Source organism: Caenorhabditis elegans, chromosome I, assembly GCF_000002985.6.
Source record: "Caenorhabditis elegans chromosome I".
NCBI classification, from domain to species: Eukaryota; Metazoa; Nematoda; class Chromadorea; order Rhabditida; family Rhabditidae; genus Caenorhabditis; species Caenorhabditis elegans.
This window is the reverse complement of record NC_003279.8, coordinates 7,289,323-7,313,527: the sequence shown is the minus strand read 5'-3', so window position 1 is coordinate 7,313,527 and position 24,205 is coordinate 7,289,323. Positions and strand designations below refer to the sequence as shown.

The 24,205-nt window shown below is 35.4% G+C and overlaps 12 protein-coding genes and 2 non-coding genes across 17 annotated transcripts; 8 read left to right on the top strand and 6 right to left on the bottom strand.

Annotated features, from left to right (window-relative positions):
• Positions 1–2: 2 nt before the first annotated feature.
• On the top strand, positions 3–731 carry mif-3 (MIF-like protein mif-3). Its single transcript, NM_059668.4, has 3 exons — positions 3–57; positions 101–163; positions 294–731. Exons 1-3 carry the CDS (start codon positions 4–6, stop codon positions 615–617), a joined length of 441 nt encoding a protein of 146 aa, NP_492069.1. The 5' UTR covers position 3; the 3' UTR covers positions 618–731.
• Positions 732–1,612: 881 nt separating this feature from the next.
• Positions 1,613–4,885, top strand: eat-5 (Innexin eat-5). Its single transcript, NM_059667.8, has 9 exons — positions 1,613–1,961; positions 2,446–2,709; positions 3,058–3,200; positions 3,324–3,504; positions 3,895–3,989; positions 4,168–4,260; positions 4,371–4,503; positions 4,556–4,632; positions 4,705–4,885. Exons 1-9 carry the CDS (start codon positions 1,794–1,796, stop codon positions 4,820–4,822), a joined length of 1,272 nt encoding a protein of 423 aa, NP_492068.1. The 5' UTR covers positions 1,613–1,793; the 3' UTR covers positions 4,823–4,885.
• A 16-nt stretch (positions 4,886–4,901) lies between these two features.
• On the bottom strand, positions 4,902–6,411 carry mrpl-13 (Ribosomal protein L13; the record flags this gene model as incomplete). Its single annotated transcript, NM_059666.9, has 4 exons — positions 4,902–5,282; positions 5,490–5,576; positions 5,620–5,784; positions 6,319–6,411. 4 exons carry the CDS (start codon positions 6,409–6,411, stop codon positions 5,010–5,012), a joined length of 618 nt encoding a protein of 205 aa, NP_492067.1. The 3' UTR covers positions 4,902–5,009.
• Positions 6,412–6,515: 104 nt separating this feature from the next.
• Positions 6,516–8,530, bottom strand: F13G3.7 (SLC (SoLute Carrier) homolog). 2 transcript variants are annotated; one of them, NM_001025932.6, is made up of 8 exons: positions 8,372–8,530; positions 8,014–8,331; positions 7,744–7,966; positions 7,575–7,698; positions 7,426–7,525; positions 7,226–7,378; positions 7,108–7,179; positions 6,516–6,948 (listed from the first exon to the last, which is right to left on the bottom strand). In NM_001025932.6, exons 1-8 carry the CDS (start codon positions 8,384–8,386, stop codon positions 6,832–6,834), a joined length of 1,122 nt encoding a protein of 373 aa, NP_001021103.1. In that variant the 5' UTR covers positions 8,387–8,530; the 3' UTR covers positions 6,516–6,831. The 2 variants fall into 2 exon arrangements, with proteins under 2 accessions (NP_001021103.1, NP_001379432.1); NM_001392542.1 differs by having other exon boundaries at positions 6,518–6,948; positions 8,014–8,322; positions 8,372–8,524.
• On the bottom strand, positions 8,425–8,475 carry F13G3.15 (uncharacterized protein; the record flags this gene model as incomplete). Its single annotated transcript, NM_001361763.1, has 1 exon — positions 8,425–8,475. A coding segment is annotated over one exon (51 nt), but the record flags the coding sequence as incomplete, so codon positions are not given.
• A 307-nt stretch (positions 8,531–8,837) lies between the features above and the next one.
• Positions 8,838–10,228, top strand: F13G3.6 (Glycosyltransferase 2-like domain-containing protein). Its single transcript, NM_059664.5, has 6 exons — positions 8,838–8,960; positions 9,011–9,284; positions 9,332–9,585; positions 9,658–9,827; positions 9,879–10,016; positions 10,066–10,228. The coding sequence occupies exons 1-6, from the start codon at positions 8,841–8,843 to the stop codon at positions 10,181–10,183; spliced, it is 1,074 nt and encodes a 357-aa protein (NP_492065.2). The 5' UTR covers positions 8,838–8,840; the 3' UTR covers positions 10,184–10,228.
• Positions 10,229–10,552: 324 nt separating this feature from the next.
• Positions 10,553–12,529, top strand: ttx-7 (Inositol monophosphatase ttx-7). Of its 2 annotated transcripts, none has more exons than NM_001128981.7 (6): positions 10,553–10,636; positions 10,839–10,975; positions 11,089–11,193; positions 11,302–11,456; positions 11,501–11,621; positions 12,102–12,529. In NM_001128981.7, the coding sequence occupies exons 1-6, from the start codon at positions 10,559–10,561 to the stop codon at positions 12,361–12,363; spliced, it is 858 nt and encodes a 285-aa protein (NP_001122453.2). In that variant the 5' UTR covers positions 10,553–10,558; the 3' UTR covers positions 12,364–12,529. The 2 variants fall into 2 exon arrangements, with proteins under 2 accessions (NP_001122453.2, NP_001122454.2); NM_001128982.7 differs by lacking the exon at positions 11,501–11,621 and adding an exon at positions 11,754–11,865 and having other exon boundaries at positions 12,102–12,521.
• Positions 12,530–12,614: 85 nt separating this feature from the next.
• dylt-1 (DYnein Light chain (Tctex type)) lies at positions 12,615–13,463 on the top strand. The gene is made up of 3 exons (NM_059662.8): positions 12,615–12,675; positions 12,778–12,985; positions 13,106–13,463. The coding sequence occupies exons 1-3, from the start codon at positions 12,634–12,636 to the stop codon at positions 13,174–13,176; spliced, it is 321 nt and encodes a 106-aa protein (NP_492063.1). The 5' UTR covers positions 12,615–12,633; the 3' UTR covers positions 13,177–13,463.
• Positions 13,464–13,544: 81 nt separating this feature from the next.
• BAH-4 lies at positions 13,545–16,610 on the top strand (the record flags this gene model as incomplete). Of its 2 annotated transcripts, NM_059661.6 has the most annotated exons (9): positions 13,545–13,654; positions 13,716–13,940; positions 14,636–14,741; positions 14,801–15,124; positions 15,289–15,442; positions 15,742–15,938; positions 16,081–16,202; positions 16,247–16,406; positions 16,455–16,610. In NM_059661.6, 9 exons carry the CDS (start codon positions 13,566–13,568, stop codon positions 16,581–16,583), a joined length of 1,506 nt encoding a protein of 501 aa, NP_492062.1. The 2 variants fall into 2 exon arrangements, with proteins under 2 accessions (NP_492062.1, NP_001129764.1); NM_001136292.4 differs by lacking the exon at positions 13,545–13,654 and having other exon boundaries at positions 13,918–13,940; positions 16,455–16,583.
• On the bottom strand, positions 16,518–17,853 carry F13G3.12 (uncharacterized protein). Its single transcript, NM_001025931.4, has 4 exons — positions 17,507–17,853; positions 17,102–17,267; positions 16,994–17,052; positions 16,518–16,944 (listed from the first exon to the last, which is right to left on the bottom strand). Exons 1-4 carry the CDS (start codon positions 17,741–17,743, stop codon positions 16,699–16,701), a joined length of 708 nt encoding a protein of 235 aa, NP_001021102.1. The 5' UTR covers positions 17,744–17,853; the 3' UTR covers positions 16,518–16,698.
• Positions 17,734–19,490, bottom strand: srd-53 (Serpentine Receptor, class D (Delta); the record flags this gene model as incomplete). Its single annotated transcript, NM_059660.2, has 6 exons — positions 17,734–18,028; positions 18,080–18,179; positions 18,562–18,834; positions 18,880–19,017; positions 19,123–19,219; positions 19,276–19,490. 6 exons carry the CDS (start codon positions 19,488–19,490, stop codon positions 17,841–17,843), a joined length of 1,011 nt encoding a protein of 336 aa, NP_492061.1. The 3' UTR covers positions 17,734–17,840.
• Positions 19,491–20,575: 1,085 nt separating this feature from the next.
• Positions 20,576–22,256, bottom strand: ztf-2 (Zinc finger protein ztf-2; the record flags this gene model as incomplete). The annotated part of the gene is made up of 3 exons (NM_001392538.2): positions 20,576–21,303; positions 21,357–21,686; positions 21,851–22,256. 3 exons carry the CDS (start codon positions 22,254–22,256, stop codon positions 20,957–20,959), a joined length of 1,083 nt encoding a protein of 360 aa, NP_001379129.1. The 3' UTR covers positions 20,576–20,956.
• Positions 22,257–22,514: 258 nt separating this feature from the next.
• On the top strand, positions 22,515–22,582 carry F13G3.13. The gene has a single exon (NR_050257.1). It is a non-coding gene; the product is annotated as an Unclassified non-coding RNA F13G3.13 (non-coding RNA).
• An 86-nt stretch (positions 22,583–22,668) lies between these two features.
• On the top strand, positions 22,669–22,816 carry F13G3.14. The gene has a single exon (NR_050256.1). It is a non-coding gene; the product is annotated as an Unclassified non-coding RNA F13G3.14 (non-coding RNA).
• The last annotated feature ends 1,389 nt before the right edge of the window (positions 22,817–24,205 follow it).

Genomic DNA, 24,205 nt, shown 5'->3' with positions numbered 1-24,205 from the left:
AGAATGCCCGTCATCAAAGTGCAAACAAATGTCAAAAAAGTATCCGATGGGTTCGAGGTAAGATTAAATCTTTCTTCAAAAATAAGCCTAATTTTTTCAGGTCCGACTTGCAATTCATATGGCGAAAGTGATGAAACGTCCTGAAAGCCAGATATTCGTCTCGGTGAGTAGTTTTATAATTTTACCCGAACACTACTATATTGTTAAAAAACAACTACTCATTTCTGAATAGGTAACTATAATTATTTCAATTTATGATATCGTATTCACGACAGTTAAATCAACTTTTTCAGCTCGACATGAATTCTCGAATGACGCGAGGACAATTGACTGATCCCTTAGCTGTTTTAGATGTCACATCATCCACAGTTCTTACTCCGATTCTCACCGAAGAATACACGGTTGCTCTCTGTGAATTCTTCTCGCAGGAGCTGGCTCTAGATTCTGACGCAGTCCTCATTAATTATCGATCGCTAAGCCCGGAACTTATCGGATTCAATGGACATATTCTTACCGAAAATCGACCATTCATCTCTACAGATCGTGCTCGCTTCATTATTGGAGTTCTAGGCATTGCGTTTCTTGCATTCCTCCTTCAATTCCTCAAATATATCTGAACACTCAATTCCATAATTGCATTCCCTCAATTCAATTCACTTTTCAAAAATTTTAACCCAAACGGTAACTCATTTGTAAATAATTGTAAAATCATAATAAAAGTTTATCAAAACAATCTTACAATTAGTGCGAGAAACATGAGAAACGGCACTACTCAGAAGTTCGGATTGAGAGGAGATTCTAAATATCGAAGATCTAATCGAAATTTTGTCAGGGTCCAACTGTCGAAATAGGCTCGGACAGAATACTAGGATCTCCAAACTTGTTTGAACCCTCATTTCGTTGCCACCATAAATCTGAAAAAGTTCTCCCAATTTCATTATATTTTTGGAATTTCCGAATCAAAATTTCGGAAAAATGAGATTTTAAATGTAATATTATTAGTGTGATTTTGGCGCTAAAAATACGGTGTCTGGTGTGTGGTCTCGACAAATTTTTCCAAAATGTAAAAGTATGTTCGTCTTTGAAGAATACGTGAGCAAAACTGTTAAATGGCGATTAAGGTTACGCAACAACGAGTGTTTCAAACTACAGTACTCTTTAAAGGCGCACACCATTTTGAATTTTACTAACAATTGTCGTGTCGAGACCGGGTACCGTATTTTTGGCGCAACTTCGTTTTTGTGTAATGAATTTTTTATTAAATAGCTCCCCCTTTGCTTAAAAATTCACAGATTGTGAGAAATTAAAAATTAAACTGAATGTGAGACGTGGGAGGAGCCTAAATAATAAGCAAATTGAAAATAAGCCACGTTTCATGTGTCAATTATCTAATTTGATAATATCATCCCGTTCTTACAATTAGTCCTAGTTAGTCCTTTGACAGTCGTGCCAAAGAGCAGCGCCCCCGCTCTTTTTGCCAGCTCCGAGAGCAATAATCCGCGCGAACTCCTCTCCACTACACTGTTTGCGTAATAATCATCATGTCTCTCTGTCTTGTATATATCACTTACCGTTGAAATGTATCAGTGTGTCAGTTCCCTCATTCTATCTGTGTATTTTAGTGCTTCCACAACCTCGAGAAAAGCCTCTCGAGAAACATAGAAAATAAGAAGAAGAATACAGTTTAGAAGTAGGCTCTTCGTCCTTCTTCGTTCCTCTTTAATTGTCCTCCTAGAATCCCAGAAAAGAAGCAGAATCCACGTGCAAAGGGCACTAAATCAATTGGAGGCAGCATGAATATGCTCGGGAGCATGTTCTCGATGGTCAAACCGAGGCTGGATGACCTCGGTACTGACCGTCTCAATTACTATTATTCAACTCTTATTATTATGGGAATGTCATTGACAATTACAGCAAGACAGTATGTCGGATCACCATTGCAATGTTGGGTTCCTGCTCAGGTATGTTATGTCAGTGATGACGCAATTAATTTGAATATAGTTGGGTCCTGTGCTCAAACCATGTACATGTTTCGCATATTATCGTGTCAAGAAACCTCTTAGATTTTACGAGAATATGCACTGGGGATGAACGAAACGAACTAAGCAGTTAGTAACAGTGAATACTATTAGAAGACTGTGAAACTCCTAATACTTAATTTGAAGTGTAAGTGTATTACTGAGTAACCATTTGGCTATTGCCAAAACTGTTGGAATTGCCGAATACCGGAAAATAAACTTTGAGGTTGAAGACATTTTGAGCTTGGAAAACAAGCATGCGTACGCTGTTAGAATCTATGAAATTTCAGAAATGTATTTTTAAGGCTAATTGAAAATTGAGTTGACATGGGAAAACCTATTTCATTTAAAGCTTCATTCAATTAAGTTTTAACTTCAACATTTAAAACACTTGCTGGTGAACCAATGACAAAAATTAAAATTTCAGTTCACCAAAGCTTGGGAACAATATGCAGAAGACTATTGTTTTGTGTACAACACGTATTGGGTCAAACCAAATGATAAAGTACCTTTAACCGTAGAAGAACGTGTTTCCCAACAGCTTATTTATTATCAATGGGCGCCATTTATTATGGCAATTGAAGCTGCATTCTTCTATCTTCCAGTCATTTTTTGGAGCATGCTCTCTACAAAATCTGGAATCAATATCATCAAGCTTGTTGAGACGGCACAAAAAGCGGAAGGTGCAGAGGTAAGTGCCAGAAAACGTAACATTTAAATAAAACCACCCAAAATTCTCTAGTTTTATTCTGGCAAAGTTTTGGCAAAATGCCATAAATTTCGAGAATTTTTAAGAATTTTTGCATGTTGATGCTTTACTGTGTTCGAATAAAAAATAGTTTATAAAACAAAAAAATATATATATAACTTGTAGGAATTTGTTTTTATTGATCTACGTCCAAAGTTATGTTAGAGGAAAGTTAGGCAACTTACTTTTTTCACTAAACATTTCAAACTTTATTTGAAAGATTGACTTTAAAAAAATGTGTAAAAGCTCAAATAATGACTAATGTTATCAAAATTAAATTCGACATTTCAGTCTGAAGAACGAAAAAAACAGATAGACATCATCTGTCGACATATTTCAAATAATCTACGAAAACGGCGAAATGAAGAAGAAACTACGAAGATGGCAAAGATTCAAAGGATATTTGGAATGCAACATGGAAAATATATTACAAAGTTAGTTACAGAATTTTGTAAAGTTTTTTGGCTTTTTGGTGATTTAATCTACATTTTTGGAGAATGTTATATTAAATCTATTTTCAAGAGTTTCTTTAATTCGAAGTAATTTAAATTTTCCAGTGTCTATTTGGTTACAAAGTTGATCTACATGACGAATTCGTTTCTCCAATTCTATTCCACCAACAAGTTTTTGGGCCAAAACGATCCATACTGGGGAATGCGAATTTTAGATGATATTCTGAAAGGAACCGACTGGGAACATTCTGGAAATTTTCCACGTATTGCTATGTGTGATTTTCAGGTAATTAACGCACAGTTGTGTGAAATTGCTATTTTTGACGACAAAAATAAGTATAGTTTCGAACTACAGACAAAACTCTCGGTCGCGTCGAGACCAGGTACAGTAATATTTAGTCAAAATTCGCATTTATTTTGAAACTGAATGATACCATAAGTTATCACTTGGTTTTATTTATTATAAGATCTATTCATATTTCTTTTTGAATATTTTTGGGCCATTTTTGTGCAATCGTGATTTGCTTTATTGCAACGGAAGCATAGACTAATAGTTGAAAAAAAACGTCAGAGAACAGAAGCAAAAAGATGAATTGTTTGCTCTCAAACATTCTTTGACTTTTTGATTAGAAGAAGGCAAAAGTACAAACGAAATGTATGATCTGTGTTTTTATAGGTCAGAGTGCTTGGAAATTTGCAACGATATTCGATTCAATGCGTGCTTACTTTGAATATGTTCAACGAAAAGATCTTTCTCTTCTTGTATATTTGGTAAATCCTGAGACTAATATGGAATATTTTCAAATTGTATCTTTCTCAAACTTTGGTTTATCCAGAAGATATCAGTCAACTAGAACACTGTGAACGAATTTTTCAAATGATATCTTTAAAATCTAACTGAAACTGAAACATAATAAAATCCTTTGAGGCAGAAAATTAAAAATTCCAGGTTCCTTCTCGTCTTCTTTGTCACATTGTTTGATTCAATTTTCTTGTGTTATAACATGTTCAGCAGTCACAAACTTGTTGAATTCTTGCAGCAGTGAGTTTTTGGAGCAATTATGCACATTATATTAAAAACTGAAAAATTACTGTTAAAGTCAAATTTAAATTAACAAGTCATTAATCTTCTGGAAACTATGATAATTTTAGATTTCTTGACAATCAGGACCAAGATGAAAATGACGAAAAGAAGCCGGAAGAAAGAAAAGTTTACAGAAAAGAGCAACATTCGATTCTGCTGTCAGAATTCTGTCTTCATAAGTTTACTCCTGATATTATTATTGTAAGATTTCTAAAAAAAACATTTAAAATTTTTCCATTACACCTTTTTTTAGCTGCTCAAAATGATAAACAATCATACGGGAGATATCGTTTGCACTGAAATTGTAGGCAGGATGTGGAACGAATTTTTGTGAGTTTTTTATTCATGGTAGATCTTCATAATTTAAAAATATAAACTATTTTTAATAAGTGTTTTTTTCAGAGAACGTGATGCAAAGTTAGTGTTGCAACGATTCGTTGATAATGACCACCACATGGAGACGAAATCATCTAGTTTGAAATCAGAAAAGCTTTTCGAAGAGCAACGGAGTTTCATTTAATCATTTTTCTATGGGTTTTCAAAATTTTTTCTCTTAATTGTTGTTATGAATAGTTTTCGTGTTAATTGAATATTTTCTTAATAGTTCTTATATTCATAAAAATACCAACAGAAACAATTTCAACAAAAATATTTGAAAAAAAAGGAAAATTAGACTACAGACTCTACAAAATCCTACTCGAGATCATCTATTTATCCTTTTGTCCGGGCACTGGTTTCACATGTCTTCCCGGATTTGGAATGCTTTTCTCCCAATCAACGACATGCTTATCTGCGAATTTCACAACTCTTGGGAAGTTTGCTCTCTCTTCTGCCGTATATTCATCACTTCGTTTCACAACTCCTTGAACTTGTCGCAGCTGACTTCCAATATTTTTTCGTACAAATTCTGCCATTTCTTCATCTGGGAATAAATGTAGGCGTTGGATGTGACGACGTCGGAGAAGATTATTTCCAAGTGACTGAAAAAAAGAATATAACCACCGCGTACTTCAGGTGTTCGAATAGTTTATATTAGTTATTGCCAAAAAATTGTTTTGTTTAATTTTCAGGTAAATTTTAAAGACATTTTTAACGTTGAATAAATCATTAGATTATTTTTTTTTCAAAAATACTTCAAAACTTAAAAAAATTGGATGACATAAATTACAAAATAAAAATACACTCACCCTATAAACCGATAAAAAAGCTATTCTGCATTGATCGTAATCGTGAATCTGCCATGCTGGAATATCAGCTTTACTTTTTGGATATTCCTGCAAAAGAATTGATAATTTCTATAAAAGCAGCAAAAATCACCATATTGAACTTATAAATTGTGTGTTTCCAGTCAAATGCATGCATTGCAATATCTTTGCAGTTTGTAACAACTACATGATCTCCACAATCAGTTTCTGGATGGAAAATTGGTTTGTGTTTCCCTGCGAGATATCGAGCAACTTTATCACCAAGAAGTTCGGCGTCCTGGAATTAAATATGAAATAAAAATAAATATATTCATGTTGTTATTATGTTTTTCTGTTATTCGAATGTACATTTTTGTTTTCTGGTAATTTTTTTTTACAAAAATGGACTTTTTCGATTTTTTTTCCAGATTGTTCAGAGGAAAAAATTGAAGAGAGAATGCGATTTTCTGTAGTTTTCAAGATTAAAAAAATTAAACTTTAAAATAATCGTGCCAAATTGGGTTTTGGCGGACTTACGACATTATAATATAAGTGGAAAAAACTGAGTAATTACTACAATTTGCGTGCTAATAAAATAAATTCAGGAATTTTTTGAAAAGCTTTACTATTGTGTTTGGTCATTGTTGAATTATTTTTTATCAGTGAGCAATAATTTGTATTATTTGAATAACTATGTGTATTAGAAAGGATTGCACTTATATTATTACTTAACACTTCCATTTGTCAACAACATGTTTTCCCATTTGATCGTCGACATGTTTACGTTCAAACATTCAAAAAAACAAAACAAGAGGCTTAAAGGTATACATACTTGTTGATTCGCATCAATCACGTGCCATTGTCTCGAAAACTGCAGCCATTGGTTAACACGGTCAAATCGAGAAACGGCACGCCGGTAGGACATCTGATTGTTTGTAAATGATTTTCAAAATGTAATTTCAACGAATAAATGATATAATAAAGATATTAGAGGAAATTTACCTCAAAAGGAAAAATCAAAAAGAAAAAGCAAACATCAAAGGATTTATACTCGAAAATGAGAAGGGACCGAACCAGAATAGTGAGAAAAAAAAGAATATTAAAGAAACAATTACAAAAAAAAAAGAAAAGTTCATAGAACAGAATTCGAAGAGAGCGGAAAGAAGGAATTTGGGGTGATATGATCACACAAAATTTACAATTTTGGACAGCATCTAATAATCTTCTAGGAGAAACGAAAGCGGTGTTGCATTGCTGCAAAATAAGAAATCTTAGATTATTTTTTTGGATGAAAGTATGAATACACGTGTGTGAGCAGTAAAAATTCGAAAATGAGCAGGTGCGATCACCAGACGATTTTGTTTTTAAACTCGGGCAGAACTGAGAACCGTTTGACACTTTCATAGGCAAGCATTACAAGACTTGAATAGAGAGCATTATTCACCATACGCGGTGCGAGACCCTGAAATATTAAAAACATATATAAATGTATTTAACTAATATTTTTCGTGAGCTCAGCATATTTTACGGATACTTATTTGAAGCAAAAAAATGGTGTAAACATGTTGATTTCTGAGCTCATTTTCTAAATTTGGTATATCTTGATTTGGCAAAACCATACCTTGGTGAATACTTGTGCTTTCTCATACTTCCATAGTCTAACAATCGTTTCCCTGTACGTTGTTCGATGAACCTGAAAATATTTTAATTTCATTGAATTAGATTACTAAAATTCTTACCTGTAACCGAATTCTCAGCATCTCCAATGGATTTGTAACCATTGCACTAGCGACTCCGCCAATAGAACCGCTCACAGCTTGGTCCAGGAACAAATTCCGATCATCAACTTCGGAAGGAGATGTTGGTTTCACTCCATATTCAAGTTCAGTGACCTGAATTAATAATTGACTTAATTCAGTTTAGCATAACTTTAACCTACTTTTTCACGAATCATTCTGAACACTGCTAATGAATTGTAATATGTAGACCAGAAAACCATTGTTGAAGGAATATACAACATGATTGCGGATAGGAATCCTCTGAAATTTTAAAATATGTCATAATTGAAACTGTAAAATATAAAAATACCTATAAAAACCGAAAATTCCATCAACTTTGTACACGGCCCTGATAACTCTCAAACCTAACGTTCTTCTGCCTTCGAGACCATCTTTTCTGATTGCATCTGCTACTGGTATATTCTTCTCTCCACCTAAATTATATTCTTCAGAGCAAACATTTCAAAAAAGCGATTTACCTCCAAATGCTTCTGGATTATTATGAACCATCATATGTTGAGCCACAATGTCAGTTGGTACAAATATTAGCTGTGCACAAGGAGAAGCGATTCCTCCGGCTAATGCAGATACCACAGAGTGATTAGTAATATGAAGATGGGTTTGAAGCAAGTCTCTGACTCTTTCATAAGCTGATGAATATAAAAATGAAGCTGACAGCTGGGGAAGTGTCATCCAGAATCCCTGAAATATTTTAAATTTCAATAAAACATCCGGTAACTAAAACTAACTTTATACAAAGCGCCGATTCCTTCTTGACGAATGATTTTAACAAATGCATCTCGCATTCCGTTATACACATTATTTTGTCTCTGTAGTTGTAGTCTGCTCTTCACAACAGACATTGGATACAGCATGCACCTGATTGTCCATGAACTGCACAGAGCCATTGGATAGAATTTGTACAAGTTGAGATGTTCCCATTGAATTACTAAAAGCTTGTCCTTCTGTATTTGACTCAGTGGAGATACTTTCGAGTTTAGCGGGGATGTTGCTATTGACCGAGCCTCAATCGCGGTGTCCATTTCAGACGAAACCATCTGTAACATCTTATGAACATTAGAACTTTTAATATCGGATAGAGCATACCTTTGCGAACCGCATGTTCTAATTTTAAAATCAAATAGTCGATCGTTTGGTCTTCAAGGCAAAAACGAGCAAAGTGTGAGAATCGGCTTAGAATTGAGCATCACCTGGAGAGTTTTTTCGAAGGAACTTCAAGCGGATATTTTGATAATCTGACTAAAACAGGAAAATACGTATTTTTTAAAATTTTATAGAAAAATAGACAGATGGAGAGAAAAACATCAACAAAGAACGAGTAGTTTAAAAATGTTCACCAACAAAAAAGAGGCACCGCATTACGGCGAGGGAGTGTGCTATTGAGAGAGACACAGCGTCGTAAGAACGGAGCATCGTAATGCGCCTTGTTTATTTTTATTCAAAGTTTAAAATTCCATTTTAATGTTTTGTTTTCCGTTTTCGGTAACGCTCTTTCAGCTTTTATGAATTTTTTCGTTTTATAGTTGGTTATTGTTCAATTGAATGTTTATAGGGTATGATGAACTATCAATATGACGTCTCTGTCATAATTCCAGCCAAAAATGTAGAAAAGTTCTTGCGGGAAACACTCAACGGTCTACTCGACCAGACAGCTTGTGAAAATTCAAAAATTGAGGTTAGAAATGCGTATGGTTTTGTTTCTTCTAATTAATAAAAATATCTCAGATTTGTTTGGCTGACGACGGGAGTGTAGATGACACTGTTAGAATTCTGGAAAATGCGCGGCTCGAGTTCGAAGAGATGGGAATGAATGTCGTTGTTACACACGTTCCTCAACCCGGTGGAGTTGGTGCCGCTAAGGATTGTGCTGTAAGATCTTCGAAAGGAAGATATCTCTGTTTCAATGATGCAGATGATGTCAGCTCTCCGAACAGAATCAAAAGCCAATTGGAGTTGGCAACGAAGTTATCGAAGTCTGGAGATGATTTAATTTTTGTAGGTGAATAAATTGAAGTTAAGTATAATACGATCCTAACTGTTTGTTAGGTGGACAGTTTCATAGACTACCAGAAGGCTCCACAACAAGATACACAAAATGGGCGAACTCGATGATCGGAGACAAAATCAGAAGTCAAGTCTACACATCTCATGGTCCCACGCTCGTTGCTCCTACTTGGTTCATTAGTAGAGCACTTTTCGATAAGGTTGGCGGTTTTCGAACAGATGTTTCGTGTGGTTTTCCTGAAGACTTAGAATTTTTCTACAAGTGCTTGGATTTCCCGGAGTGTATTTTTGATAAAGTAAGTAAATTGGCAATTTTAGCTGGAAAGTTAGCTTGAAAAAAATTCATTTCAAAATGTGTGTTATTTCAGGTCGATGATGACATTGTCATGTACCGATACCATAAAAACTGTGCATCACACAGCGTTCAAGAACAAACAATTTGGAATTTCCGTTTATCGAGATTAAAAGAGAAATACATCGCAAAATGGGACAAATTCACAATCTGGAGTGCTGGGAAGCAAGGAAAACGTCTTTTCAAGTAATGGTTTATGCTTGAAAACATTCTTTCAACATATACTACATTCTTTAGAAGTCTCACAGATGACGAGAAGATCAAAGTCAGAGAATTTTGCGATATTGATGAGTCAAAAATCGGGAGAGGTGTTCATGAAGAGTTTGATGAAGTGTCACGCAGTGTGACTCACAAAGTTCCAATTGTTAACCTTGAGTATGTCTTCACTTTCTCAGTTTCTTACTAAACGTATTATTTGTTTTAGAAATGCCAGGCCTCCGCTCGTCGTTTGTGTCAAATTGGACTTGACAAATGGTGATTTGGAGCGTATAATTGAACGAAAAGGCTGGAAAGAGCACGTCGACTTGGTTTACTTTGGTTGACAGACTGCTATCCGATACTTGATATAATAAACAATTTATCCGTTTAAATTTTGCATTTTGCGTTGTCTCATTGGTTCTCAGTGACTCCAATGTACTTTGATGTTGCAAATTTTTGTGTCTGGTCATTTTTCTCCCTCGTCGTTATCATTTTTCCTAACAGAACATGGGAAGAGATTACTAGGTGTCTCTGCGTCTCGTGTCTCCGAGTGATCTCTAATTTTCTCGCTCCGTCTGCTCGCGTCGTTGGAAAAACGACTCTGGCGCGAGTTAGTTTTCCTAATAGACGGCTTCTCCGTTTAGCTTCTTTAATTTATTTTATTGTTTTTCGGCAAAGTGGTTCCCTTCAGCTCTTTATTCATTGATTTTAAGTTTTAGATGGTGTTCCAACCAATCCACGAGGAAGAGCAAGTTTTCGTCGACTACGCCATTGAGTTGGTTAAAAAAGCTGGAACGGTGAGTTGAATTCGGATTAAAAAATCAAACTGTTTCCTAAAACAACAACGTCGTTATTATCTTTGTCTTATTTTTGTTAATTTTACAAATATGCACATTTAAATCAAATGCGTAACTCGAAAAACAACATTCTCTATTCCTCAGTTACGAAACAAATTTTATTATTTGAAAAAACATCAATATTCGAAAAAAACATTTTCAGCTCGTCCGTACCGCGTTTGACTCCCCGGAAAGCAAGGTTGACACAAAATCATCGAATACTGATTTGGTGACTGAAACTGACCAAGCTGTTGAAAAGCTTCTCATCGAAGGGCTCTCCGAGAGATTCAAAGGACATAGGTAAGAGCAAGGAATTCCCACGGTCCGCTCGATTTCACTCATTGTCTCCATGACAACCAGTTGGACTTTCTTTTTCAATCGAGTATTTACATAAATTTACTATTTTGATTCAGATTCATTGGCGAGGAATCTGTAGCCGGAGGTGCGAAAATTGAATGGACTGATGCACCAACATGGATTATTGATCCGATTGATGGAACTACTAACTTTGTTCATAGGTAAGATTTTTTTTAAATCGGACTCTTCAAATAATGGCAAATCGCGTTATTTAATTTCTAATTTGGACTCAAATTTTTCTCGAAAAACAAATTCTTATGTTATTATAGAATCCCTATGATCGCAATCTGCGTTGGACTTGCAATCAAAAAACAAATTCGTGCTGGAATCGTATACAATCCAATCACTAATGAACTTTATCTCGCTCAACTCGGAAAGGGAGCTTTCAAAAATGGATTTCCAATCCGAGCATCAAAGAATCAATGTAAGTAATTGCACTTTTCTTGTCATGCACCCTGCTTTTTGAAGTGCTTTCAAAGGGAGTTCTCTGTCAATCTCTCGGTCTGCATAATCGTGTTCAGTTCGGCGATCGCTGGCTCGACATTGCCCAGTCAAACATGCGAAATCAAGTGATGGCTGGTGTGCGAGGGTTTGTTTTAATTTTTTGGTCTAAAATTGATTACTTTTTTACAAAAAATATACCTCCACACTTCCCGCGCTGGTTTTGCACGTTTTACTTTCAATTTTATTTACATTCACATAGAAACGTTGCAAATTCCAGTCATTGCGGAAAGTGTGCTCATACTTCAACTTGGCTCAATTCGATCTCCTGTTATGCAGAAATCATTTGTTGATTCTTACAAGACTGTTATGTTCGACAAACAATGTCACGGGTACTTATAAATATTTTTTATATTCTTGTCGAAATCTAGTGACTTTCTTGAACTGTGCGTTTGCAAATTTTTTGAAAGTTTTACTAAAATTGAGAAATGGATAAGATGGAAAAGTTAGATGTTGGATGGACAAAGTTTAATATGAAAAAAATCACGAGGATGATGTGATATTATTATTTTTAATATTGTTATACATAATAAAAGTTATTTGAAAAAAATCCAAGTTTTTTTTTCAGACACCGTTCGTTTGGCTCCGCCGCGATCAACATGGTGATGGTTGCACAAGGAAGTTGCGATGGATATGTTGAATACGGGATTCACGCTTGGGATGTTGCTGCTCCTTCTATCATTGTCACAGAAGCCGGAGGTGTTGTCACTGATCCAACTGGATCCCCATTTGACGTCATGTCAAGAAAAGTTCTCTGCGCTGGAACAGCTGAACTCGGACGCGATTTATCTGCATGCCTCACTCATGTCGATTTCGAGCCGGAAGCCTAAATATATATTTAACTATTTATTTTCAAAACTCACATATTGTGACATAACATTCCTACCATAACATGCATTATCTGTATTTCCAATTTAATATTAGTTTTTTGATTTTATTTTCTAGTCGTATGTATTCTCGTTTTATGAGAATAAATTATTTAAAGATGTTTATATCTTAATTTCTGATACTTCAATTGCCGTTTGAGCGCACTTGATTTATTTATACTGTCTCTTTTTTAATAATTAAACTCAATATTCAGCTCTCACAAGCTCAACATCATGGCTTTGGCAGAGGAGGACGTTCACATGATCATCAAGCAGGTACCGATATTTTATATGTCTACTGTATTAATTCTTTGAAAAACTATAATTTTTGAGTTGATTATTGTTTATTCACATTCTCGTAATCCAATAATCTTTCAGGTACTCGACGAGGTTGTAGGCGCAAGCACCCAGTATACCCACAAGGACAGTGTTCAGTGGAATCAGAAGGCCGTCGAACAAATAACGAAGAAGCTAGTGGCAGCGGGAAAACCATACAAATATGTGGTTACCTCGTCGTTCCTTCAGATCTCGAGCGGTTCCGGTCTCAATGTTAGCACGATTTCCTACTGGAATAAAGTCACGGATTGTGAGTTAACATTTTGTATTAAAACATTAAATAATAAAGAGGGAAATAAATTTATTACTCACAAAGTTCTGATTTTGAAAGTTGGTATTCAACTTATAGCTCAAAAAATCTCATTTTCAGCCTCGTACATGTACCGTTGGGAAGCCAAAACAATGCTTGCAATCGTCTATGTTTTTGCAATTGCAATTTAACAATCCACAGCTTCATCTTATATGTCTACTCTGGTTTTCCTCGTTTACCGCCAATTCTCCCCTTATTTCTGATTGTTTTTTTCTTCCCCATTCATCACACACTATCATGTTTTATATTCAGACCTATTACCTGTCCAGAAAAACTGAGCTGAAAAAATCCGGACGAGCAGCTCCTTCACATTCAAAATCTTCCATCATTTCCCCCACTCAATTCATTTGTTTTGTCTTTGATTTTCAAATTTTTTGCCTTATTATTTTATTGCTAAATTAATGAAAACTGTTACTCCTCATTTTGACCGTCGCACTCATTGAAGGTAGTTCGAGATTAGATGTTCAGATAACTTGCGGGACGCGTTAGGACACAAAACAAGTGCGTCAGATCAGCCAAAATGCTTCCACGAATAATTCCATCGGTTCTGTCTGTGGTATTACTTTTTTCGTTTTTATTTTTTGTAACGGCAGTCTTACTTCAATTTATGTAAGTATTGATAGTTAAAAATTATCACCGTTCAAAAATGATTGAAACGATAAATTTCCAGTCGAATCGATTCACCAGATCTTGAAAATGAAGAAGTATTTCATTCGGCACCTTATGATATATTCATTTATTCTGCATTTTATTATAATAAATCAAAAAGTCTCGGAGATTCTTCAATGGTTATTCTGATGACTGCTGATTTTGAAGTTTTGGAAAAAGTTAAAAATCTTGAACTTTTGGGCATAAATGACACGAGTCGAGCTATGACATCTGCTGAATTGGAAAGGTTTGTGTATTTAATTTCTTATTTTTGTGTTGATTCGAAGTTTTTGAGCTTTTCGGCACCAATTAAATAAGATTTGAAAATTCAATGAAAAAATTCAAAAAAAAAACCAAGAAAGGGGCGGAGCTTATTCTGAAATTTTGCAGGATCGGTAATCAACTATTTCCTATGATTAAACCGTTCAAAACTAAAGGCAGAATAATCTAATACCTTGGTTTTTTTTGAAATTTTTGCATAAAAGTTCCATGTACCTAATAGATGTTTTTCAAACCTGGAAACAATTCTGGCTATTTCTGAAAAATACATAAAACAATACAAAGTAGATGGTAAATCGAGAAAATGGAAGAGTGGCCGAGAAAATATGCGAATCTCGGTCATCTACCATCTGCAGATGCATCTGTCGATTTAAGAAAAATTATAAGGCCGTCAGATATCCGAGATTTTTATACAACTCACCAACTTCCTTGTTTGATTCTCCTCCAAAATGAGAACTACAAGACAAATCAGACGGATCTCAAAGTCGCTGATTGGATCAAACGTGGGCGGAGCGATTAATTTATTGGTTTTGCAGTTCTCATTTTGGAGAAAATTCAAACATGAAGATTATCGGGAGTTGGAAATACGAAATTTGAGGCAAATGTAGTTCTGCTAATATTTTCTTTTGAAGGAGCATACTTCTTCAATCTCTCAAACTTCAGAGTAACAATCCATGATGCGTGTAAATGGATTGCAATGACTGCAACTGCAAAAATAGTTCTAAATCCGTCGCTTTTATTGGTTTCTTTAGGTGGAAATCATGCGCCGGTGAGTTTTTGAGCTGTCAGTTACTTTTTGAAAATTGTATAATATCCCATTTTTATCAGATTCCATTCGAAGTTGTTTCTTCGGAACCTAAACCTGTTGTAATGTGCATTTCTCCACTCTTCGCTGCTGAAAATTGGCACAATCTTCTTGTTTCTCTTCATGTATATAAAATATTCGGTGCTCACATGCATCTGTATATTCGGAGCATTGTTTCCCCAATGCTCGAAATTTTGAGAGTTTACGAGCAAGAGGGATATGCAACTTTGAAGCCATGGAATAGGATAAACCTCTTAAATCGAGATGAACAAGATTTTAATCCAAATTTAAATGTTGAGTTTAGAAGTCAAGCTGCTGCACAGACGGATTGTCTTTTGAGATATAAGGTAACGATTGTTTAAAGTTATATAACTTTAAAAATTATTCTTCCTAATAATCTGTCAAAATCAATCAATTAAAAAAACTGTTCATCTACACATAAAGTCGCTTTTTTTGTTTCACAAATCAAAAATATCTGAAAAATAAAGTCGACATTTTTATAAATTTCCAGGAATCTTCTGAATTCGTAGCATTTGTAGATCTAGATGATCTAATTATTCCTCGTGTAGCTGACAATTATGCCAGCGAGTTTCGATACCTAGCTTCTGAACACCCAACAGTTGCATATTTCACGTATTCAAAAGAAAATACAAGAATAAAAGCATGTGAGTTAGTTGCTGGACTATCTTTTACTATTAATATTTCACGGACTGTCAGGTTTCTTTATGTTTAACACTTCAAAAGATTTCAAATTTAACACAATTTTCAGTCAAACTTTTGGTCAATTACCAACTTAAAAATTGGAATTTAAAAACAATTGTTTAAAAAATAGATAATTTTTGCATATTCGAAACTCTACGATCTTGAAAGGGCTGCCAAAAAGACGAGTACCAAAAACGAAAATCACTAAAAATCGATTCAATTGGAAGTCTTTCTATTAATTAATAAACGCAGAACTTTTCAGATAAACGAGCAAATGTTTTTTCGATTGAACATGTTCTTCGAAATATAAAACATGAACAACAAACCGAAACTGGAAAAATGATTGCAATCCCCTCAAAAATCAACAATACGTGGATTCATTGGCCACAGAAAAATCTGAAAAAATTGGCCGTGAAGCCTGAATTCAATTCTATAACCCATCTGAAACATATTGAATTGGTAACATAAAAACAAACCCCTTTTCAGTATATTTTAACAAATCCAGATTGGCGATGCTCCACTCTCAAAGTGTAGTCCTCATTGATAACACATAATTTGATCCAAAGCAATTACCACATAAAGACCCTGCTTCCTTTTTCAGCTAGACGGATTGAAATCCAAAAATGAAGAGGAACCCAAATACAATCCATCAACTGGTCTAGACAATGACAAACCATTGATATCTAATAAGAACATCAAGATGATTGAAAAGGACTTTAACAGGTATCATTGATCAATCCATCAGCTGTTCTGAAAACAAAATTCAGAATGAGCTGGAAGTCATCAGTCAGACGACATCTACGTAATCTTCCTATCAACATGACATACTCAAAATTAATCAGTGATTGTTATAAACAATCATATTATGCTTTCCACTCTGCAAATGAAAATCACGGGATGTTGTGTCCGGGTCCAGAAAGATGCGATGTTGGTTTAATTATGCACTTTCATGTTTTGAAGTATTTTATAATTCAGATTTCAAACCACAAGACACGTTGTTGGATTAGTGTTGGAGAATATCATTCAACGAGAGATGGAAAACTAATTAATGTTCATTTTGCAGAAAATGCTGATTTTGCATTGAATGATGGTTGTCAAGTTTAAGAAAGATACTTGTTTATAAATTTGTTCTTCACATTTTCAAGTTTTAGTTGACGGATTCTCTGAGGCGTGTCACCTCACAACGAAAATTATCTTCAAATGTTGAAGTTTAAAACAGTTATGTCTTAAGTTTAATTAATCTTGGCATTCCATGATACAAAAGAAGAGAAGAATCATGAAGTCTTGTTGTATATGAACGACTATTCTTTGATTGAGACGGAATAGCCGGAACGAGCCAATACAAGGATTCTGATCCTGAAACAAATGCCTGTGATTCTGGAACCTCGGTGTAGATGTAGGCAGCAAGATTTCCAGTTTTGACTACTTGAGTATCAGTTGTTCGCGTTGACATTGAAGGAATTGCCTAGAATTGGAAAATTTATCAATTGATAATTGTGAATAAAAACAAATACCTCAAACTGTGAACTTTTCTGTGATCCCCCGTCGCTGTAGATATACGCTCCCATTGGACCTAATGTAAAGCTTTTTATAATTGTTCTGCTTTGAAATCAAAATGTTACCTTTTTTGATAAACTGCACGTTGTCAAATGAAGACGGAACAAGTCTCACGAGACTTGTCACATCCAACTGAGCATTTTTCGGTGCTTTCTTTGAAAATGCTCGTTTCTTGATTCGTTTGAAATGTTGTTCATGTAAGAAGAACCAGCCGTGAGAGGTTAAGTATCCCTTAATTATTTTAATTATTTTTTTTGCAAATAATAATGAATACGTTTCTCATTTAAACCTATATATTATATCTGAAGTGACCAGACGCTAAGATAGATAACAGTCTCCGGTTTTGGGTTTCAAAAAATCCTTCTATGTATGTATATTCTTGCTAATATGACTTAGTGGAATAAACAAAAACAAAGAAAACCCAGGAGAGTAAGTCTCAAAATCTCAAAGTTTTCCAACTATACGCTTACCAATTTCGGGAATTCCTGTTGCTCCGGTATATACCAAACACTCTCAGATTCCAGTGCATTATCGAGTCCAATTGCGGACAAAGGTACGACAGCATGAACAATTTGAACTCCTAATGGCGTATCAACTAGATGAACAGCTTCAATTTCAACAAATGTTCTATCTTGGAGCAAATGTTGCTCAAATGGTTTAGCAATTGCACATGTAATTAGAATTAAATTAAAGAATATAATAAACATAATTTCATTTATTTTTATATAATATAAAAATTGAACAAGATTTATCAGAAGCACCAGTTGTTAATCAACAACTGTTCATTGATTGATGGACTTATCCTCAGCCATGAATTGTGCTTGAATGACGGAAAGAAACTGGTGGTGGTATGTATGTTGTCACATCGATTGTTGAATCCACTTTCTTTTTTACCAGTTTTAACAGTGCTACCCGATATGGTACTATAAAATAAAATGAAATAAAAGGATCAACGAGTGCAGGGAAACACGTCATAATATTCAGAAGATGTTCTGAAACTTCAAATACTTTCAGTTGAACTTCAAAACGAGCATTGATCTAACCTGTTATAAGGAACTCTTCTGCTGTCATTTGAGTGACCAAATAAAGCGTAATGATGGGAAAATAAGAGATCAATGGGAGCAAAACTTGGCACGCCAGACCCTGAAGTATAAGTTTGTTTTGTTGAAATTATTTCATTCGTTACAACGTTTCAAAGGTGGATTTTGTATAAATACTCTCACCATGGTTTGACATGACCAAATATCAAAATTAAATACTTTAATAGTATATAAGGTATTTTAAAATTTTCGAGTTTTTCTTCAGGTTTGTACCCTATGGTAATTAAATACAAAATTTTGAAAACATAATTGAAGTATGCAACTTGTAGGTAAAACGTTCTCTTTGTTTTTAGTCAACTTCCAAAGTTATGGAAAATGAAAGCTTATAACAGTTCCGATTAGAAAGGTCAATTTAGCATATACACTGTACTCCACTTTTAAAACGGCTTGATTTGTAAAACATCAAAATTCATTATTCCTCCCACCTTCATTAACATCCTCGTGTGACGTTTAGTGTTTTCAGACATTTTTGAATGAGCTTTGGTCACTATCATAATTTTCCGAATAACAAAAACCGACATTAAAGGGACAAAGTATGCTCCAATAGCAATTGCCGCAGTGACAAACAAGAATTGGAAAGATCTTGTATCAGAAAATCCAGAAAATGGAGCATAAATAGAAAGATCATATGTTGAATGCTCTTTCACTGATTGTGCACGAACAACGTCAAAATCCCATTGCGTCGTGAAAGGAATGGCCTGAAATTGTGTAATGGGGCACAAGAGCACAAAATAGTGTCTTACTGTAGCAATGAACGGCGCAATATGTCCACATATAATCAATCCACGTAATGATGTTCTGCTTAAACGCCAGTTTTTTATTAGAGAATATCGAAACATAACGGTTGTTGAAATGGAAAGAGCTACACTTGAGCTGATACCCTAAATAAGAAAAAATTGGTTAAAAATATATTGTGTCTGATAGTGAGCTGATAGTGAGTGAATGTTTTTTAATTGCAACTTTAGAGGTTATTTTTTCAAACACACCAAATAAACATGATAAGTTCCAAAACAGACTTCCGGTCCGAATTTCCTACACAGCCCATTTGCCAGAACCGCTAGAGTTGTTGTGTTGGGTAACGCCCTGAAACAAGAAAAGTAAATATTGGTCTGACATTCAACAATAAAAAACTATTTAACCTATATTGAATAAAATAAGCAGAAAGAATGTTTGCAATCTGACAAAACGCCGTGTTGTATAGAAACAGTTTGAGGTCATTCAAGCTGTTGGGAGACTTTCGAATGATAAGAATCATCAGAATACATTGAAAAAATAAACCGGAAACAAGGTAGAAATGAAAGTAGATGTTGATTATTGGAACAAAACGATTCGAACTTGAACCAAAAAGATCCATGGTAAAAGTTGAGCTTCTTTAGAAGAATTTTAGAGCAAGAATGAAAAATGGTTTAAATGACTTCTTCCGTGTCTGTCACGATAATGATAAAATGAGCAAAATATCAGGCGGAGCTCTCGTGTTCTTTTCCCAAAGGACCTTATCATATGATAGCTGGTACCTAGATAGAAATTATTGATATTCAACTAAAGCACATTTTGAATCTAATAGTTCAGTGCTAGAATTTGAAATTATAAATGGGAGCATGTGAAACTCACGTATACATTAATCTAGAAAAAGCGGTGAACCGTGAAATTTTGTTCTTGCTTCTGAGAATATACATTACTGATATAGCCACTGCCTGTTCTATGAGTTGATGAGCGAAATTTTGTTGTTTTGACGGGATGGATCTGTGAAGTTGATCAAAATAATTAAATAATACTAATATAAAATTGGAGATTTCAGACGTGGGCGTGATTTAGGAATAGTTTAACATCCGAACCTCAATAATGCCACCTAAAAAAAATCGAATCAAACAAAAGCCTTATATGTATGGAATAACTTCGGAAATATAGTTTATGTGTTTGAAATGCTTTGATCGACGGGTAGAAAAACATTCAGTTTTATAAATTAGATAAAATAAGAAATTAGACGAACCAAGGAAAATCGGACGTGACAGGAACAAAGAAGGTATGTAGGCAGGCCAGATAAGAAGCAAGTTAGTGAACTGGCAGTAATGAGGTAGGAAAAATAAGCGTTTCCCAGGTCTGGTGTAGGCAGATTTTGAAATGTAAGAATTATTGTTTTCAAAATTATTTATCGAGATTTTTTGTTGTAAATCACAAATACATGTTTTGGTGTCACCAGAACGCTGCCGCTGCTGTTTTAGACCACAATAGGTGGGAGAAAGGTGGCAAACGCGACTGAATTTCGAGTATTTGTTGAATAATTGTGATATTTTTACAAAAGGTGGGGAGCAGGTGGCAAAAAGGTGGGCGGAAGGTGAGAAGACCTCAAAAGGTGGGAGAAAGGAGGCACTAAATGCCGAGCAAATACAAATCAATAATATCGCTTAAAATATGAGTTTATGCAGTGGTGATAATACTTTTTTAAACAAGCGTATATTTCCAAATATTCGTAACGATATAAATAAGAACAATCCCGAAAAAAAGAGAAATCGGTGAAAAATGTGATAGAGAAATATGGAGGGATGTGTGATAGAAACATGACTCGTATAGTAGAAACAGATAAGGAAAATAAAATTAGCAAAGAAAATATGAATTCACCAGGAAGCTGAGAGTTGAGACGAGATTCGTATGTGAGTAGATACCTAAGATTTGGGGTTTTTTTGGGGTTTGTGTGCGTGATTGGCTAAGTAGAACAGAAAATATATTGGTTCGAGTATATGAACCTGAGATATTCAAGTAAAGAAGTGATAAATTGTTTTAATTATAAATTTTGAGATTATGGATTCAAGATCTTAAGAATTACATCTCAACGTCAACCATCTCATCTTGTTGAGAAGGTGTAAGTATCGTAGTTGGGATGATTTGTGGAAAAGATGTTGGAATAGTTGGACTATTCAACAAGGAAGATTGTAGGAGAGATGCCAAGTATAATGACATTAATGGATTTGGCTGAAGGCTCAGCAGAGCTGATTGAATGTCTGGAAGGAAAGATGGAGTGACTGGAAGTGTTGGTGACAACAGAAGAGGTGATGATCCAAGTTGAGGAGTTGGTAGGGATGATGTAATAATCGATGCTTCTTCTTCAGGATCTGTCTGAATTCCGCTGTCTGATGAGGATTCGCTTCTGCACGGGGATAATGGAGATGCTGAAAAAAGGAATTTAAATCATGAAATTAAACTATTTAAAATTATGGTTTACCTTTCTCATAAGTTGGCATAACGTTGTAAATCATATCAACATGGGAGCATGGACCATTGGAATGAGCAAGTGCTCCTTGGACATCTTCAAATTTAGCGCCACATCGACAAACACATGGGGAGGTGTTGTGAAGATGGCTTACATGACTGTTCAATACAGATACTCTTTCATCTTCAAATGAGCACAATTGGCAACGATAGAACACTGTTCTCTTTTCAGAAATTATGCATCGATCAGAGTCTGAAGAACACGAAGAATCCATTGAACTGTTGGTGGCATCGAAGACTTTCGAACGGCTGTATTTGGAGACAACACGGATTCCATGAGTTTCTGAAATTATTGAGGTTGGAGAATACATTTTCAGGTATAGCAGAAGCTAATTGATTACATTTCAAAAATTGTTCTAAGCTGCCAAACTTCAAATCTGACAGAATTACAAAAGGTTTAAAGCGAATTCAAATACCTAAAGTAATAGAAAAGTAATATGAACTCACTTGCAACATGTCGAATAAGGTCAGCCTTCCACTTGCTGGTTCTGGAGCAATAACGACACTTGAATGGTCTTTCACTGGTATGAACTCTCTTATGACGAATCATCTCAGACACCCATTTTCCTTGGTAACCACAGGTAGAGCAGGTGCGTGTAGATACATCAGGATCCAATTCCATTTTTTTCATTTCAATCTCATCATCTGGTCCTTCAATTGCTTCTTGTTCACTTAGATATCTCTTTTCAAATGGTTGATCGTCGGCTTTGCGAGCAACAAGAGCATCAAGAGTGTTTGATGGATTGGCTACTTCACCACGTCGTCTTTTACGACGATGTTCTTTTTCAGGTGAGGAAAGAGTTGAGAGTAGAGTGGATACGTCAAGGGCAGTGAGCAACGATTCACAATTCATCTTAAATTTACGAAATTTAAAGAATGCAATTAAAAAGTGGAAATGTTATAGTAAGTTTAGAAATGTTATTTTTTCAGTTGTTAAGTTTGCAGATTCTAATATTGAACCGAGATCAAAAATAAGAAAGAGTAGACCACGAATGAGAAAAAGTAATGAAAAGAAGGTGTGGGAAAATTTGGAGAAAGAAAAAGTATCAATGTACTTGGAACTGGAGGAACATTCTGATATCTATTTTGTCTAGAAAGACGAGAGAATTGGAGATAAGAAGTGGAAAAAGTGAAAGTTGCTCCAAGATAAGGGAAGGGTCACCAGGAAGCAAGCGCCGATTCGGGAAGGAATGGATATGGCAAAATGCGGATGGGGCGCGCGGTACCTTTTCGCTCCTACCACAGTATGTTGACACAAGTTTTGTTGGGGGAAAAAGAGGAGGAGGCCGAAGGGTGGGAGGTCGTCGCATCAGCGAACTGTTCACTTCCGGGGCTGACTGACTTTCACAGCAACAGCAGTAGGAGGAAGAGGATACGTTTACTTTTTACAAAATATCAGCAACACACAACTCTTTCTTGCGCTCGGCCACAAGGTTTTGGTTGGACAAACAGTTCGGTCAGTGAACTCGTTTTGAGCCAAAGCGTACGTGAAGTTGGAGCATGACGTGGCCATATTGAGATCGGATGACCGTTGATGGGAGGAGAAAGAGTTTTGGGAAAGTTATTTGGTATTGGCTCACCTGCTCCCAGTTAGGCATAGTGCTGCAGAGGTACAGGCGCAAAGGCTACTGTAGGTGGATATAGGGGACGGCTAGAAAAATAGAAAAGGGACCGTGGAGATTTTCAAACCCAACTAGAGTATTCCGAGATATCTAGTGCTTACTGTAAGTGAATGCAAAAAAGAAGAGTATGATGTGTATTATGAAGGTTAATTATTGAGAGCGATCATCTTTCGAAAAAAAGTGCACTTTCCGAGCATGAAATTGCCAACTCGGATTTCTAGAGAATTTTTGAAATCCAGGGCAACAAGAACCATTCCAGAAAAGAACGTATTTGAAAAGACTGCAATAGTAATTCTAGACGTCTTGTGGGCTTTTACCAGGCACAGGTAAGTTAGCCCTAAAATGAATATGAACTTACAAAAGTAGCTAGGTGCTTTTTTCTTTTCAAATAAGTGTAAAAACTACGGTAGGCAGTTACTCAAAATATGACGTAGAGTTTAACATAAACCTTACAAATATCAACTCGGGTTTCTAGAGTACTTCAAGTATTTTTGAAATCTAGGGTAACTAGAACCAAAACATATTTGAACATAATTTCAAAGATGACCTTCTTCAACGTCTTCAATGCCTTCTTGTTCCTAATCGTCATCGTCTTCTTCTCTTTTTCAATTCAGGCACATGTTTGCTCAAGCACAGTTTGCGTAACCACCACCATCGCCGCGGCGTCTCCTGCAGCCATTCGGTTTTTTCTCGCGCCCTCAACTTCTTCGAGGAAATCCAAATAGGAACAACCTGGTACAGAATGGTCGGAAAGGACCTCAAGGCGGCCCCGCACAGTTCAAACACATGACAAGCAGTTTTTAGGAGTAAAATGGAGGAAGTAAAGGTAATAGAAGAAGCATCGGTTATAGTAACCTAGATAAAGTAAAAGTGCATTTGTGCTCATTCGCTAGTTTCTGCCAAAAAGAGCAGCACTGTCAGCTCCTCGGTTCCAGGAGGTACCAGTTGAAGCTCTTATCACTTACACTTTTGCGCCGAAAACGTGTGGGCTGGAGGAATCACTTGCTGCTGAGTGTGCAAGTTTCACGAATGGCAACAAAAGGGCAATTGATGCAAATACTTTTTTTTTCCAGATTTTCAGACAAATTGCCTCTCGTTCAAAAATTGAACAATTAAGGGAGATGGTAGTCGTTTTTTCATCAATTTTTTCATTTATTTCAGAGAGACTCTAAAGTTTGAG